We start from the raw sequence: 16,835 nt of genomic DNA, 5'->3' as shown, positions 1-16,835 counted from the left end.
AAGAAGATATTGGCTCACAAGTTTCATCTCATACATTTATCATCACATTCACACAGCCTCTCAGCTAGCTCTACAGTCTGACATTCCAACTGCTCCAGTAAAATTCTGTATGCTCAAACATAAGGCTTGTCGATGTAAAGAAATATCCATACTGAACATGACAATGTCAACTCATTGTGTGCAAATTCATGAGACAATGGCATGGATGTATTATCTCCAAGAGGTCCATTTATTCTCTATAGATCTTTGGTTACCCTACTGCCCAGTGCAATCTATGGACCCATAAATACATTATGATGTCAGTGTGTCAGACTGAGACCTTCTTCACACATCCGTGACAAGATGGTAAGTGCTTCTTTCATGAATGATCTATGTTTGGTCTGTGCTTCCTTTTTGGCCTTATGTGTCATCCATATTCCATGTACACTGCTGGGCTGAAAATTAGTTTCCAGAGAAAATCCTAGCAGCGATCCAAAAAAACCACGGACCAAACACAGATGGAGTCTGTGTTGTATCAGTGGTTTCAGAGGACCTATAGACCATAATGTGAGGAATCCGTATTCATGGACAAAAATAGGGCATAATTCCATGGTGTCACCACAGACCTATGGTCCATGGAAAACCACTGATGAGTGAATATACACGTTAAAGTCAATGGATACTTGTGTGGTCCATGGAGAACACAACAGCACATGTCCAAGATTTACTAACGTGTGAAAGAGACCCAAGAGCTTTTGTGCAGTTTTACCCTAGTGCAACCTACTGCTCATTTGCATGTTGTTTGAGCTACTTGAGCACACAGCTTTTGACGGTGGACCGACTGGCAACACTTCTGAAACACCAATATACCAACAAGCAGAAGGATTTTACTACTACAAATATTGTTTTGAAAGGTTCCATTTCCATTCATATTTTTTATATATTGCATAAGCTCACAATTGGTGCACAACCAGATCTGGTGACCTTCTGGTTAAGTTTTGCTCACTTTATATCGAGTAACTCCAATGTAAACCGTCATCACTCTGTTCATGATCCCATTATTTTCTATCACATTTCCACTGCTGTTGCTGAGGGACTCATAATACTTTAAAGGGATACATCAGGATCTGTTATAAAATGAATCATAACAGCCATGACTTCTGTTCTTATAGTTGGTGTGAACGGTGCCTTAGGGAAATCACATATGATGCTAATGGAATGGTTTTGTAACTGATTATTTATCAGAGAAGTATTCAGCAAGCAGTAGTGTACAATGTGTTAGTAAAGCAAGACAGGTCTTGATCACAGCGTCTGAGGGCCAGAGGCATGCGACCTTCAATAACCATTTTACCAGCAATGCTTCACGCACTTTAAACTGATTGACCATTAGAAGAGAAGACATCAAAGTACGGCTGGTAAAATTACCTAAATGGCGATGCTGACAGAGAAGCCTTTAAAACAACTGTGGGAAGCTCAATTACACAATCTGGCTTGCGGTCTACAACGTATCTAACCAGGGAATTAATATTTTAGAAACAATTCAACAGAGTTTCTGCAGAACATACCATAAAAAATAGAAAAAATATATAATTTCCCTGTTTCAGTAGCTGAAACATAATTTGTTTATTGAAAACTCAAAAAAGCTAGGTAAAATCAGAAATTTTAATTAAAGGTGTTGTCTTATCTCATACATTGGTGGCATATTGCTAGGATATGCCACCAATGTCATTCTTATCTCCAGAACAGGCCTACCAAAGTGAAAGAGAGCACACAGCACAAGCGCAGCAACTCTCCATTCAATTCTATGGTTATGAAAATAGCCGAGCACTGGATGGCTAATTCCGACAGTCCTATAGAGGTGAATGGAGAGGTGGCAGTGCATGAACAATCAGCTCTCCATTCACTTCTTTAGGATGTCTGAAAATAGACGAGAGTGCTCGCTCAGCTATTGTCGGAACTCCCATATAAGTGAATGGGGAGCAAAGGTGCATGCATGGTGCACGCTCATTCACTTTGGGGAATCCGTTCGGAAGATAGGGGACCGAACCAAGGTGGGACCCACACCTTTATGACATTGGTGGAATATTCTGGCAATATGCCGCTAATGTATGACACAACTCCTTTAACATAGTGCACAATAAATACTCATTGATAATACAATGAAAGGTAGACAAATAGGTGAACAAGAGGAAAGCAGGATCTACCTCCAGTGACCTCAAAATATCTCAAAGTAATATAAAGGTGTATGAACTGCACTAATATATATATATATATATATATATATATATATATATATATATATAATAAAGAAATCGGACTGCACTCCAGTTGAATCTTCAGTGGAAAAAGGTTTATTCACCCATAGGTGGCACAAGCGACGTTTTCGGCTCGCATATGAGCCTTTCTCAAGCGCTTGAGAAAGGCTCATATGCGAGCCGAAACGTCGCTTGTGCCACCTATGGGTGAATAAACCTTTTTCCACTGAAGATTCAACTGGAGTGCAGTCCGATTTCTTTATTTCGTATTAGTAGGTAAGCACCAGTTACCATACTCGGACAGTGCACCCTCTTTACTTGTTCTTTGGCTTGGTGGTGCTGCTGGTAATTTTTTTCCATATATATATATATATATATATATATATATATATATATATCTATATCAATCAGATGTGCTCCTAATATAAGGTTTGAAGAACTTCTTGAAAAAAATCTAATCGTAAGCTTGTGATGGCCCTCATATCGGAACACAGGTTGCTGTTTATGCTAGTCTATATTCTGTCAATAAAGCTACAAGCACAGATCGTCTTAAAACAGCCTGTTTTAACTGATGCCGTGGATTAGGGAACTGTTAACTATAATCCCACTCATATGCATGCATATATCAAATTTCAACACATAGTTTAACAAAACACTAAGTATAGAAAATACACAAAAAATAAAAAAAAAACTGCACTTTCTTTCTTCATATTCACCTTTCCCTTGCTCCCATTTTCTATCATATTAAAGTAAAAACTGAGAAATATATGAAGAAATCTGTTTCCCAGGAGCTCAGCCAGGTTCCCCCTCCTCCTCACAGTCCTATGACAAGCTGTAAGACAAGCAGTTGCAGCAGGAGCCTCCCTGATGTGCCCTGTCTGCAATAGGCCAAATAACAGTCTAAAAAAACTCCACCCCTCAGCTAAGCTCCACCTCTCAGCTAACAACTCCACCCCTCAGCTAAGCTCCACCTCTCAGTAGGTCTCCTGCCAAGGATGGAGTTGATCAGGAGATTAATACCTCTTTGTTCTCTGCAGGTTTTTTGGATGCCTGTGTGTGTCTGGATCATGCAGAAAGTTCTGGAGACTGATAAGTACTGGGGGCAACTATATTTTTTGCTTATGTTTAGCCTTCACTCCTGGGTTTAAAGTTCCTTTAAATAATTTTCTCAACTGGCTTATCCCAGTGTTTGGTGGCTATACCTCACTGTGGGCCATTACTCATGAAAGGACATTCATTTTAGGCAAATGGTCACATATTACAAGAAGACTACTGACATAAGCACTTATCAAAATGCTTGGTGATCCTAGATCCTAGAAGCACAATACACAGCCATGGATCTATGTGTATAAAGTTGGAAATAATACTCAATCTGTAAAACATCTGAATGTTATGACTTGCGCTCATTTCACACCGTGAAGATGAAGAAATTTAAACAGAGGTTACGGAAATAGATAAGCCATTTCCATGCACTGCTTGTATGAAACATTTCCCTGTTATTGCTTGCATCTCCTATGGTAGTTCAGAGTTTCCTTTTCTGAAGATTTTTAATAGCGGACGTTATAAACACTGCCTGTTTGCACCAGATTGAAAAGGACTGGATTAACTATGCAAACAAGACCAAGAGGATACAATAAAAAATAAGACACCTCCACCTCTCCGCTCAGTCCAGTCCCATGAAGCGTTTGGTTGTCGTGTTGTACAGCTTTAGAATATGTCTAACACAAACTTGCAGGGAAAAAGCTAAAAACAAAATGTTGTTTTTGTAAGGGTACTTTCACACTTGCGGCAGAGAATTCCGGCAGGCAGTTCCGGCTAACCGGACGCAAACTAATGGCATTGAAATACCAGATCCGTCTCTCCGGTGTCATCCGGAAAAACGGATCAGGTATTAATTTTCTTTGCATTTTTAAAAGGTCTGTGCATGCGCAGATGGGAAATCCAGATCCGTTTTGCCGGAACACTTAATGCCAGACCCGGCACTAATACACTTCAATGTAAATTAATGCAGGATCCGGCATTCCAGCAAGTGATCAGTATTTTTGGCCGGAGATAAAACTGCAGCATGCTACGGTATTTTCTCCATCCAAAAAACGTAAGAGGGGCTGAACTGATGCATCCTGAACGGAATGCTCTCCATTCAGAATGTATTAGGATAAAACTGATCAGTTCTTTTCTGGTATTGAGCTCCTGTGACGGAACTCAATACCAGAAAATAAAAATGCTAGTGTGAAAGTACCCTAACATTTCACAATATAGAAAGAATATGTTGCAGATGTGTCCACATACTGACAAATCTTAATTCACCCTGTTGACTTTAATGGGGGTCCATCAGGTTTTCTATTAGTGTTTTAGTATTTATAACGGCAAAATTATAACTGCAGATGACAATATTTCTGTTGTCAAAAACATTGGAAAATCTTGAAAACCAGCAACACCAATGTGAACATACACTTATAATTGCTATACGCTGTCATATATGGTCAACACATTTGAAACCGATGCCACACTCATACATAAAGAAGTACTGTTCATTCTACTCTTGCAACATAAACATTAAAAGTTGATTTATGAAGATTTAAAAAAATACTTCATGACTATACCCTTAAGGGAAAATCTGATTGCCTACATAAATCTCAAGAAATAGTGTCCAGTAACTGACTGTAGTATTGACAGATTCCTGTAAACATAGAGGATGGCAAATGTAAAAAAGTACATCCAAATAATTCTATATCATTCATACAATTCAAAGGAAATCTAAAAAAAAGTAACCTTTAAAGGGGTTTTCAGAGTTTTTTGAACTAGTTACCTATTTTCCGGATAGGTCATCAGTATCAGATCGGTGGGGTAACTCCCCACCGATCAGGCACTCACAGGCACTCAAGTAACTCCCGCCGATCAGGGACTCACAGTAGTGCAGCAGCCTTCCCTCTGCTCACCAAGCACAGCGCTGTCTATTTAATAGTGGGTATGCCTGGTATTACAGCTCAGCCATATTCACTTCAATGGGACTGAGCTGTGCCTAGGCCATGTGACTGATGAACGTGACGCCACATGGCCTAGGCTAACCTGCCAGAAGGCCGTGATGCTACTGCGAGTGCTGGTGCTTTTTCAAACAGCTGATTGGTGGGAGTCCCGGGTGTCAGAAGCCCACCGATCAGATACTGATGACCTATACAGAGGATAGTTCATCAGTTCAAAATGACCAGAAAACCATTTTAATCGTCAAAATAATCCTGAAATCATAATCAATGTAATATACAACTATCAATTCTACCTACACGTAATGAAGACCCAAGAGCTAAAGAACCTAGGTTAACACCATTCATCAACATACCCAAACGGAGCACCATTCAGAAATATATTGTGAATTATCTGCTGATGTAATGATTTAGTGAGTAAATTGATAATGTTAAACAGTTTCAGTTTGTCCTGGTTGTTAATCTAATCCCATCAAGATTATTGCTGCTAGCCACTGCACATCATATTACCTCCAGGAAATCTCCTGACTAGATTCATAAGGTCCAATCTCTAGGCTAATATTGACTTCACGGACACTTATATTATTGCTACATATCTAATTTTTCTCCGAGATTGATAGCCACTGATGAAGGGGACACTTTAACCCCGAAACGCGTCTGGTCTGACCCCCCAAATTCAAGCATATGCGAGTGCACCGCATCGACTGAAGAAAGGAACAATCTTGAGCCGACTCGTCACGCACAGCCGATCTGAAACATCCATCTGAAAGGTTGGGATACTCCATTAGGACTCAAACAAGCGGGACCTCGTGCAGTGATTCGACTGCGAACAGGTGACTTACAGCATCTACCGCGAGCCCTACCCGACTGCACAAAAACCAGGATTGAGTTTCGTTAGACGGCAGAGGTTTCTCCTTACGGTGAGAACCCTCCATCACCGGTAAGACTGTTCCTTTATGTCCTTTTGTCCAACTGTCGGATTAACTTTAGACCATAAGCGGGACGCCGCTGGCCTAATGACTGAATGAACCAAACTACCGCACCATTGTGAATAGACTACATACCACCACTTGTTGGTACCTTTGGTACATTTGGACATTTTTGCTAACCTTCAGGAGAAATGAATTTCTATTTATAACGTTACCGGGACATTATTCCTTTTAGATTGCATTTATCTTATTACTTTTATCACCTCTATATGTCATTACTACAGCAATTCGCCAACTTAATGTTATTTTGGCGCTTGTAACCTATATGTTCCATATTCGTTCTGCTTGCGCAGGGATTGGAGTGAGGCTGCTCAATTGCCGGCAGTGACTGTTGCGGCTCCACTCCGGCCACTGGGACGCAGAATTGATATTTTGTATGTTACCTAATATTGTGTCAGTGATTTTACATTCTAAATTATCGCAAGTACCTTTAATAAACTTTTAATAACTTATACAACTAACTATTAAATACCAATTACCAATATCCTAGGTGTGCCCAGTTATCTCTTTTTTACATTTTTCCTACTCTAGCAGCGGGGTGACGCTGCTAAAACTGAGAGCACCCTACTTGGTGCATCAACCTCCCTGTGCATCTAACTTAACTCTTACTACCATTCAGAAATATATTGTGAATTATCTGCTGATGTAATGATTTAGTGAGTAAATTGATAATGTTAAACAGTTTCAGTTTGTCCTGGTTGTTAATCTAATCCCATCAAGATTATTGCTGCTAGCCACTGCACATCATATTACCTCCAGGAAATCTCCTGACTAGATTCATAAGGTCCAATCTCTAGGCTAATATTGACTTCACGGACACTTATATTATTGCTACATATCTAATTTTTCTCCGAGATTTTTTCTAGATTCATAAGACCCTACACAAAATACTTTCAGTCACTGTTCAACGGTGCCCTGTCTTACACAATGAGGCAAATGACAAAGAACACACAAAAAGGACTTTCTTCACTCAACAACTCTGTAAACCAATATAACACAACACACAAAACCAATATAGACATCACGTATCAAATGGTTAAAGTATCCCATATACATACTGTACTGTACAGATCTGGTGACCATTCACAATTCACTACAAGTCATTATTCAAGTTCTCTAGTGAATAAAATCACCATAAAATCATAGTAAAATAACAACTCACCTCTATGTCTGTTAGTAGTTTTGTCGAACATCAACATGGCATCCTCAACCTGGAGGGGAAAGAAGAAAAGAATACTTAAAACAAATGAGTTACATTAAATTTTAAAATGGATTAATAAACCTGCAATATTAAATCATAGCATGGTAAGCCACTCGAATGAAACTGTTACTTGCCTAATTTAATGAATAAGCTCACAATATACCCATTAGGCATTTAACAAAAAGGGTCATTCAGGGTCTAAGTTTGATTGACAAGAGTGACAGAAGAAGAGCCTAGAGAAATGGCATTATTATGAAGGGCGCCATACAGACAGTACCCTCCCCTCTATTAGACAAGTAATACAAGATCATCGTATTGGAGTAGACAGTACAAATGATACAGTGGTTAAAGATAACTGAGAATAATGAAAACTATAATTATGGGATTTCACTATACTCTGCTGCATTCAGAAAAGAGAATAAAGATGTAGCAGATCTGAGCATGTGATGGGGCACAATGTATTGTGATATCCTCAGGTATTAATTACGATTTCCCTCAGGATTGCAGGAGAAACATTTAAAGGTTTTTCTTGGGGGGGGGGGGGGATATAAATATTTATGATCTATCCAATCAGTTGATTGTTAATGTAATAAAAAGGTATAATGACTGTATGCGACTGACAAAGGAATGTCTGTTTATCTTCACCATACATCCTCATCCCATACAGTGAGGTGAATTAAAGGACAAGGTTCAATGTACTATGTATGGTACGTGCCCCTTATTAATCTACCACCCTTGGTCAGAAGCTCAGTTGGAGAAGGACATGCATTTCATGGGAGGTGAAAAATGGGGTAAATCAGATGCAGTCACAGCAGGACAGGCAGATCATTCTATGCTCCAATATTCTTCTGGTGGGTGGCTCTGCGTTACGTTGTTCTTCTAAGGGATATGATGGCATGTATAAATAATTAATTTCACCCATGGTGATTCCCCTATAATGCCCCTTCGAGGTGACCTTGTCTTGACCCAATTCATCTTCAAGCACCATTGCAAGGCATCAGTCCTTTTACACTGCATAGTCAGGGTCCATTCACACATCTGTAATTTGGGTCCACATTCGTTCCGCAATTTGTGGACCCATTCACTTTCAATGGGGCTGGAACAGATGCAAATCCGCATTTCCAGGACCCGCATCCGCTTTTTCGGGATCCACAATTCCGTTCCTGAAAAAAATAGAACATGTCCTATTCTTGTCCACAATTGCGGACCAGAAAAGGCATTTTCTATTATAGTGTCTGATGTGCGGTCCGCAAATTGCAGGTGTCCGTGTTTTGCGCCGTGGATCCGCAAAACACTTACGGACGTGTGACTGGAGAGCTGTATTAGGGCTCAATATGATTGGTCATCGGGGTCGCTGGTGGTTATCAGAAATGTCTCTAACGAGAGCCCCATTGGTGTGTTTACCTATTGGCCCAGCATGGTATTCGCAAGATTGTTTCTTTGGGAGGATGCACTACAACCTTTGATATTCTGACAATAACTTTTTAAAGTAAAATTAACAAAGGTTACGTTTTAGAGTAGCTTTATTCTATGAATTTCTCTATTTCTGCGCTACCCTGATGGATTCCAGCCATTTGGATTACCTTGGCGCTGCTGCATATTGTTTGGATAATGAACAACATTTTTAAGTAAAAAAGTTAAATGTTCATCTTTTAGACTGTAAGCACTCATGGTGAAAGTCCTTTCTCTTTCTGTACCAGTTTGTAGCTCATTTGGTTCATGCTTATTGTACTTGTTTTTGTATTATGTGTATGACCTTTCATATGTACAGAGGCTTGGAATAAATGGTGCTTCAATAATACAAAAATAATAATAATACTATTTGTAAGGGCAGTCACTGAATGTGAACCCATCACTCCTTACCGTCTGGGATGCAGAAGGGACTTATCATTATAAGTATAATTCTGTGATTTTCTCAATTTATTTTATAACTGAAATCTTGCACATATGCAGGTGAGAGTTCAACTGGATGAGCACGATTTCAGGGCCTGGCATAGGAAAGGTGATAAAGTCTGGCCCTGTCAATCAGTGGGAAAGAGGGCGTGGATGCTTTGAGGGGCCAACCCCTCTATTATTGCTATAAGAGAGGGGTTGTTGCACACAGCATGATCAACCCTACAAAACTAGTTCACTAGGGTTGGTTATTCTCAGATGCTCTTTAAGTAAAAGAATAGGATAGTGTATTATTAAAAATACTGTGGAGATCAGAATTGTATGCTCTTTTGGGCAGATTCATAGCTCCAGTACCATTAAAAAGTTTTACAGACCTTTCCATTGCACCCTCAAAATGTTTATTTTCATCCCTTAAGATTAAAGCTTTCATCAAAGCAGCATATTAAAAAAAATGTGAGCATCCACAGGAAAGTTGGCATGAGTTCTCCACCAGCTGGGCACTTTGCAATTTTCCAATTGGTGTATCTGGGAAGAGCACTGTATCGCTTGGGCTTCAGATCAACTCTGGTTGAAGCTGCTGAACTATTGAAGCGGGTCTTATAGCTGAGCTAATACCAGGATTTTTTCAGGCTTGTTGGTCTCTATAATTACACTAACCCTCCTGGAATGCTCCCTTGTGTTTGGCCACAGTCCTTGGATCAGAACCATGAAACAAGGAGAATTTATAATTAAACCAATTTATTATGCTCATACAAAAGAACTTAGTGTGTGCCCTTTGCTGATCTCTCATTTTTAATAAAACATGTCCTCAGATATTTTTAGCTGTAAAGTAACCTCTGCACCTAAAACAATGTTTACACGAAACTCAGGACGATGGATGGATTATTACTGAAACTAGATACATAAAGAGATAGTGTACGTGAAATTGGTTTCTATTCTATCAACTTTCATATTTACTAAATTACACATTCTGCCTAGAAATATGATCAAAAGTTATCACCATCTCAAGGAACTTCATTTTCAGTCGTCAGGACTGTAGACTCATAGAATCACAAAACGTGCATCAAAAGGGCATCTAGGCCAAGCTTTCAAAAGGGCACCTAGGCCAAGCTTTCAAAAGGGCACCTAGGCCAAGCTTTCTCATGCCACATAATGGTTAGCACCGATATGGTTATTTAATATAAAGGTGGCTTAATGCTGCATATTGTGCAGAAGATCTGCAGCATTTACAGGACTAGCGAAGTGAATGAAATTTTTGAAATCTCATCCACAAGAAAAACTACAGATTAAACTTGCTTGCGCTGCAGGTCAATTTCTGCTATGAGTTTTACCCACATCCTTCAACCTTTGCAAAATGAGCTGCTTGTGTTATTAATCCATACTAGCAAACAGGCACGATTTTTTTCTGGGAGAGTCCTGAGAACTGGCCCTCACAAGGGGTGGAGCTTATGCAAAACCCTTCCCCAAGGTGCCTATTTTGGGGATGTTTCACATTTGCGGCAAAAGATCTGGCAGGCTGTTCTGGCAGAAAACAGCCTGCCACAGTTCACTGGATCCAGCATTGGGTGCAGCGTTTTTTGTCTGCATATTTTCGGGATAGCAGTCAGATCTTCACTGGACTGCATTATAGTTAGGCCTCATGCACACGACCGTTGTGTGCATCCGCGGCCGTTCCGTTTTCGTTTTTTTTTCGCAGACCCATTGACTTTCAATAGATCTGTGGAAAAATCAGAAATGCACCGTTTGGCTTCCGCGTCAGTGATCCGTTTTTCCAGTCCGTGAAAAAAATATGGCCTGTCCTATTTTTTTTCACAGACAACAGTTCACGGACCCATTCAAGTCAATGGGTCCGTGAAAAACCACGGATGCACACAAGATAGTCATCCGCGTCCGTGATTCGTTTCCGTTTTTCCTATCATTTTCAATGCAAACTTGACCTAGTTTTTTTTTTTTCACTTTTCATGTCCGTGGATCCTCCAAAAATCAAGGAAGACCCACGGAAGAAAAAACGGTCACGCAACAACAGAAATCAGTTTTGCGGACCGCAAAAAAAAAAACCGGTCGTGTGCATGAGGCCGTAATGGGGCTGGTGGATATTTCAATATCATCTGGAATTGCCGCATCCAGAGAGCTCCAGCAGGCTGTTATCTTCCTGAACAGCCTGCCTGATCTCTTGCCACAAAGGTTAAACTAGCCTTAGATAAGATGTGATGCCTGAAAAGCTATAAACTGCAATGTAATTGTTTCTTCTCTAGGACCAAGAAAACAGCTGCTAGCCAACAGACCTGCAGACCTGCTCTTGATTTTGTCTCATTAAATGGAGCTAAATGGACACCCACTGTGACCTCCAGAGGTGCCTGTCTGGACACTCTGTCAAAAAAGGACATATCCCTTCTTAGGACAAATGTGGGTTTAAACTGCTGGCCGCAAAAGATGCCGTATGTATTTGCCATTAGAGAGGATTTAGAGGTGGCAGGGTTTTTCTTACCTGGGAATCTTCAGCAAATCCATGCGAGTCTGACGCAAAATCCTGGAGATAATTTGCTGCAGATTTCACTTTTTGCAAATCCAGATGTGAAAGCTGAAGCAAGAATCTGCAACAATGGAGTTTCAGTGTGGAATGTGGGCACCTGGATGTGGCCTAAGACAATTGATCAAACAGTGCCAATGAAGTTCAAAGAACTAGGGAGGCACAAAACATTTAATTTAGGGCAAACTAAGATGCTCATAGGTCTGAAGAACCATGCGGTAAGAACCATTGTTTCTGCTCTGTTCGGTGAACATAATCACTCTCATAATAAAAAGGTCTCTTATTTTGGATATTTATACATAAATGGTTTTTAATACAATATCTGAAACGCTAAGCCATGGATTAAAGGTTGATAGATCCCTAACGAAAAGAAGAAGAAAATAAATGTACTCTGCGTACACGTAATGGAAGTATTCAACATTAGATGAACGTTCGAAATGTAAATCTATATGACACAAAATGACTTTGGGACCTACACTATGAATTAATAAAACATTCTGATTACAATGACGTTTCAACCTTCAGCCAGTTCACAAAATAACCCCTCTCCTCGAAGTCTGCAATGAGATATGTGGATTAAGAAGCCATTGCTTACTTAACAGTCACTGTCCCTATTCCATGCTTTTCTTTTCCATTATCTACTCACTGTTGTGCACAAATTTTCTGCTTGAGTTCTAGATTCTCTCCACCCATCTCCTTCAGGGCAGCCATTGTATATAGAAGAATTGGCTTTATTCTTGTAAACTGAGGTCATACAATACCTTCAACCACCTGACCGTAAACAAAGGTAAGATTATATTGAATGCTTAATAAAAAAACTAAAAAATGTATTCCGAAGCTTAGTAAAACAACATACGGAATAGATGAAATTGTAAAAAGACAGAAAATGAAAAAGGTTGGAAGGGAAACACTTTTTAATTGAGTATGGATACAGTCTTTTCTTCTTGATTCAGAAAAGCTATCAACGCGCTGGCAGAGCAGCAACGACTGAAACTAGAATACCAACACCACACAAAGAACCTGAATAGAGTGAAAGGGAAGAAAATACAATCCCTGCATGCACAGCTCAGCTCTCACGCTTCTTGCTGAATCAAAGAGAAAGCTTGTGTGAGACTTCACCAAGGAGAAACCAGTCAAGGACTATGATTGTGTATCCATGCCTAAGCAAAATGTTATCTCATATTATCTTTTCCTCCCCTTTTTGTCCTAAAACAAAATCAAGTAACTATGTGATGTATAGTTATGAGTCCCAAAGTACAGTAGATCTTCCTAAAAGTTATTTTACATTATACACAGTCATTTGCTAGTGGAAAAATACTATAAGAAAGAAATAACAAATAACAAAATCCTACCACAGAGATCTCCACAGGCCACAAGGGGGCCCCGTACCCCCTGCAGCCCGCTTAAATGAATGGAGCAGTCACTCTATTCCTTTTTGTGGGAATTTCAGGGGTCTGCAGGGAGTACGAGGTTCCCCTTCTTCTGATTGGTGGGGGTCATAGCGGTAGGACTCCCACTGATCTAATAGTTATTCCCTATTCTGTGGATAGGGTATAGCTTGAAGTAACCAAAATACCCCTTTAACTTAAAAGGGGTTGTGTCACGAAAAATATTCGACATTTTTCAAACCAGCACCTGGATCTGAATACTTTTATAACTCTATGTAATTAAACATTATGTATAGCCACTGAGCTACTCAATAAAATGTATCTGTAAACTGCCACCTGCTGTTTGTTCTTATTTTTCTGTCCGTCTCACTGAGGTGGTCACACATGCTCAGTTTAAATCTTTAACTGCCACCAGCCCAGGGGCGTACATAGAAATCACTGGGCCCCATAGCAAGAATCTGAATTGGGGCCCCTAACCCCGCCCACTACCCACCCCTGGCCCGTCGCGAGTACAGCTGCAGTAAACGATTACCGTATTTTAGCAATCGAGTATTCTACCGATTAATCGAGTACTCTGATAAGAAAAACCTTCTTAAAATAACATATTGCTTTGTAAAAAACTATATTTTTATTTCTTACAGTGGCACAGCAAATAATCGTGACTCCCCCCCCCCCCCCCCCCCATCCTCCTGAATGTGACATAGGACAATGAACTGTAGTCAGGGCATTCTGGGAGTTGTAGTTTCAAAGCAGCTGGAGTCCTGGAGGTTTCAGATCCCCCCCCCCCCCCCTCCCCCCCATACATACCCTGGGCCCTGGGAAAGCTGGGTGCCTGCCTCTAGGAGTTGGATATTATATTTAGGACCCTAGGAAAGCTGGGTGCCTGCCTCTAGGAGCTGGACCTCATACTCAGGACTCTGGAAAAGCTGGGTACCTGCCTGAAGGAGCTGGATATTATACCCAGGACCCTAGGAAAGCTGGGTGTCTGCCTCTATGAGTTGGATATTATATTTAGGACCCTAGGAAAGCTGGGTGCCTGCCTCTAGGAGCTGGACATCATACTCAGGACTCTGGGAAAGCTGGGTGCCTGCCTGTAGGAGCTGGATATTATACTCAGGACCCTAGGAAAGCTGGGTGCCTGCCTCTATGAGCTGGATATTATATTCAGGACCCTAGCAAAGCTGGGTGCCTGCCTCTAGGAGCTGAATTTCATACTCAGGACCCTAGGAAAGCTGGGTGCCTACCTGTAGGAGCTGGATCTTATACTCAATGGGACTAAGCCGAGAGCGGGACTGTGACATACCATTGAAATAGTAAAATGCATAACGTCACGTGCAGCTTCTGGGAGATGCGTCTAGCTCCCTATGGAGGCACAAGACATCACTGACCACCGCCGAGGTCTACAGTCAGGGTGCCCTGTCAGACACATTCCTCCCCCTCTCCGCACTCACCGGTCGCCGATGGTGTCCTGTCCCCGACCACTCGCTCTCACGTCCGCTCCTCACTTTGAATCTAAACATCCGGCAGCCTCCAGCACGTGCACTTAGTGTTACTTAGGAAATGGGGCGGCCAGCCGGCCAATAGACGCGTGTGATATTTTTTCCCTTCTTTCAATAAACTTTATTGTACAGAACTATTAGGGGGGGGGGCCCCGAGGGAGAACAAAAGTGGGCGGGCCACGGGCCGCCTCATTGCCGGCCCATATTAACTATGAATAAACAGTCTGTGCGGAATAGGAGAAGGGGGCGGGGCCTTCCATGCGCTCCGGGCCCCCCTGTGCCGCGGGCCCCATAGCAACGGCGTGGTCTGCCTATATTGGCAGTACGCCACTGCACCAGCCATATCTTCTGTTGAGCTACCACACAAAGGACACAGACTGCTGAGCTGTAGAAATAAATCTAGCAGAACAATTGAAGCAATGAATGGGGAGATCTCTGGTTCAATGTGGACTGGGCAGGGATTTGAGCTTTTTTTTACAATTTTTCTTCCATAAACCATATACAGCCTTTGTGGTCTGTATGACATCAAGTAGTCTGTAACTAGGGGGTTGTAGGAGCCTGACCCATATAGGGGAGCTAAAATCAATGCCAACCTTTGCTAAAAAGGTGTTATCTTGGCAAGAAAACCGGGTAAGACCTAAAAACACACCCATGGGTCATTTATATATTATTCCTAGAGATGCTTGTGGTTATAGGAAATGTTGCCATCAAGAATTGTACCACTAAGACTGTATGGTTTACCATATACAAAGTATTATTACATTTAAAGAGCACCTTGCAGTAACTCATCAATATAATATGTTCAGACATAAAGTAGAAGCGCTGTATGGTGAATGCACATTGGGTTTCTTTGACACAGTGTTGTAAGTGGTAGTTATTCACTTCAGCGTATACTTAGATGTGGGTATAGGGGGGAAAAAGATACAATGACTCCAACAACAAATGGTTCAGAACCAAAATTTCCTGAATAAATAAATGTGAGCAGGGCCTCCAGTATTACTAAAGAAGTAGCTTGTCGCTCTTGGAATATTTTATAAACCGGTTCACAAATATTGTGTAATCTGTATCAAAAGAGACCCTCGAAAAGGACAATTAGACGTACAGTAGCCCTGAGACATGCCATTATTCGTTTTAAAGCTGGTTCACATCGCCTTCTTTACATTGCAAGAGATGAATGCTGCCTCCAGGAAGCAGCCTGCAGCAGACCAGTTCCTGTGTCCTATATATCGTTGAAAATACTATGGATGAGTCTCCAATGCTCAAGTCAGCTTAAGGCATGCATTAATCAGAAGTAATTAGGATCCTCTAAGGACAAAGACTTAGTATAAATATTTTAAACATTACAAATTGACCATAACCAGTCCCAGGCAACACAAGTGCGTTCCTCAATTCATTCAGCTGGGCCAAAAAAAATAAAAAAAGGTCTTAAAACAATCTCACCTAACCTGTTCACAGGAACACAAAGCTTACACAGAGAAGTTTCTGTACCAGTAGGGTTAACTGCACCACTGCAAAGCTGTGAACACAAGCAGGAGGAAGCAGCAAGAAGCACATCCTTAATCACAGCCTGAGAACAAAAAATATAAACCTGGAGAAAGACAAAACTTTTAATAATCCTAACAGTTCCTGTGCACAACTAAAATTAGAAAGACCAGTTCACACCAGATGGCAAAGAGACAAATGCAGCTGATTTCGACTTCCCACAGCAACATATTATTCAAACTTGCTAGTGGAGTTTATTAGTTATTAAATCTTTTACCCACACAGGTTTCTCAGACATGACAAAATATTTTCTCACAAGATATTACTGCAGTAATTGCTTGTAACTTGAGCATGCCGATTACTATATGAAACAGATTTATTTAGTGGCTCTTTACATTTCTCAATGATTCTTAGCAAAAAACTGTTTTAGTATAAAATAAATGTGTAATTCTAAAATATACTTTGGCCATACATTTGTAGGATCGGCAAACACTTTAGATACAGAATTAGAGCTGAAGAATTCAAATTTTCCCAGGTAAAGGAAAATCCTAGCTACAACTCTGCTGTCACATAAACACCAACAATGTCATACCGTCACATATTACATATCCGACACGCAGTAAACAAACCATATATGC

General features: G+C 40.7%; 1 protein-coding gene across 3 annotated transcripts in view; it reads right to left on the bottom strand.

Annotated features, from left to right (window-relative positions):
- Nucleotides 1-16,835, bottom strand: part of MSI2 (musashi RNA binding protein 2) — a 691,995-nt gene that overhangs the window by 337,824 nt on the left and 337,336 nt on the right. For all 3 annotated transcript variants that reach the window (XM_040424888.1, XM_040424889.1, XM_040424890.1), the window contains exon 7: nucleotides 7,367-7,415. In XM_040424888.1, the coding sequence (XP_040280822.1) occupies nucleotides 7,367-7,415 (49 nt within the window). The remainder of the gene's footprint in view (nucleotides 1-7,366; nucleotides 7,416-16,835) is intronic.

The sequence above is a fragment of the Bufo bufo genome, chromosome 3 (genome assembly GCF_905171765.1).
Source record: "Bufo bufo chromosome 3, aBufBuf1.1, whole genome shotgun sequence".
Lineage (NCBI taxonomy): Eukaryota > Metazoa > Chordata > Amphibia > Anura > Bufonidae > Bufo > Bufo bufo.
Note: the sequence above shows the minus strand (reverse complement) of the source record. Positions and strands in the feature narration are given on the sequence as shown.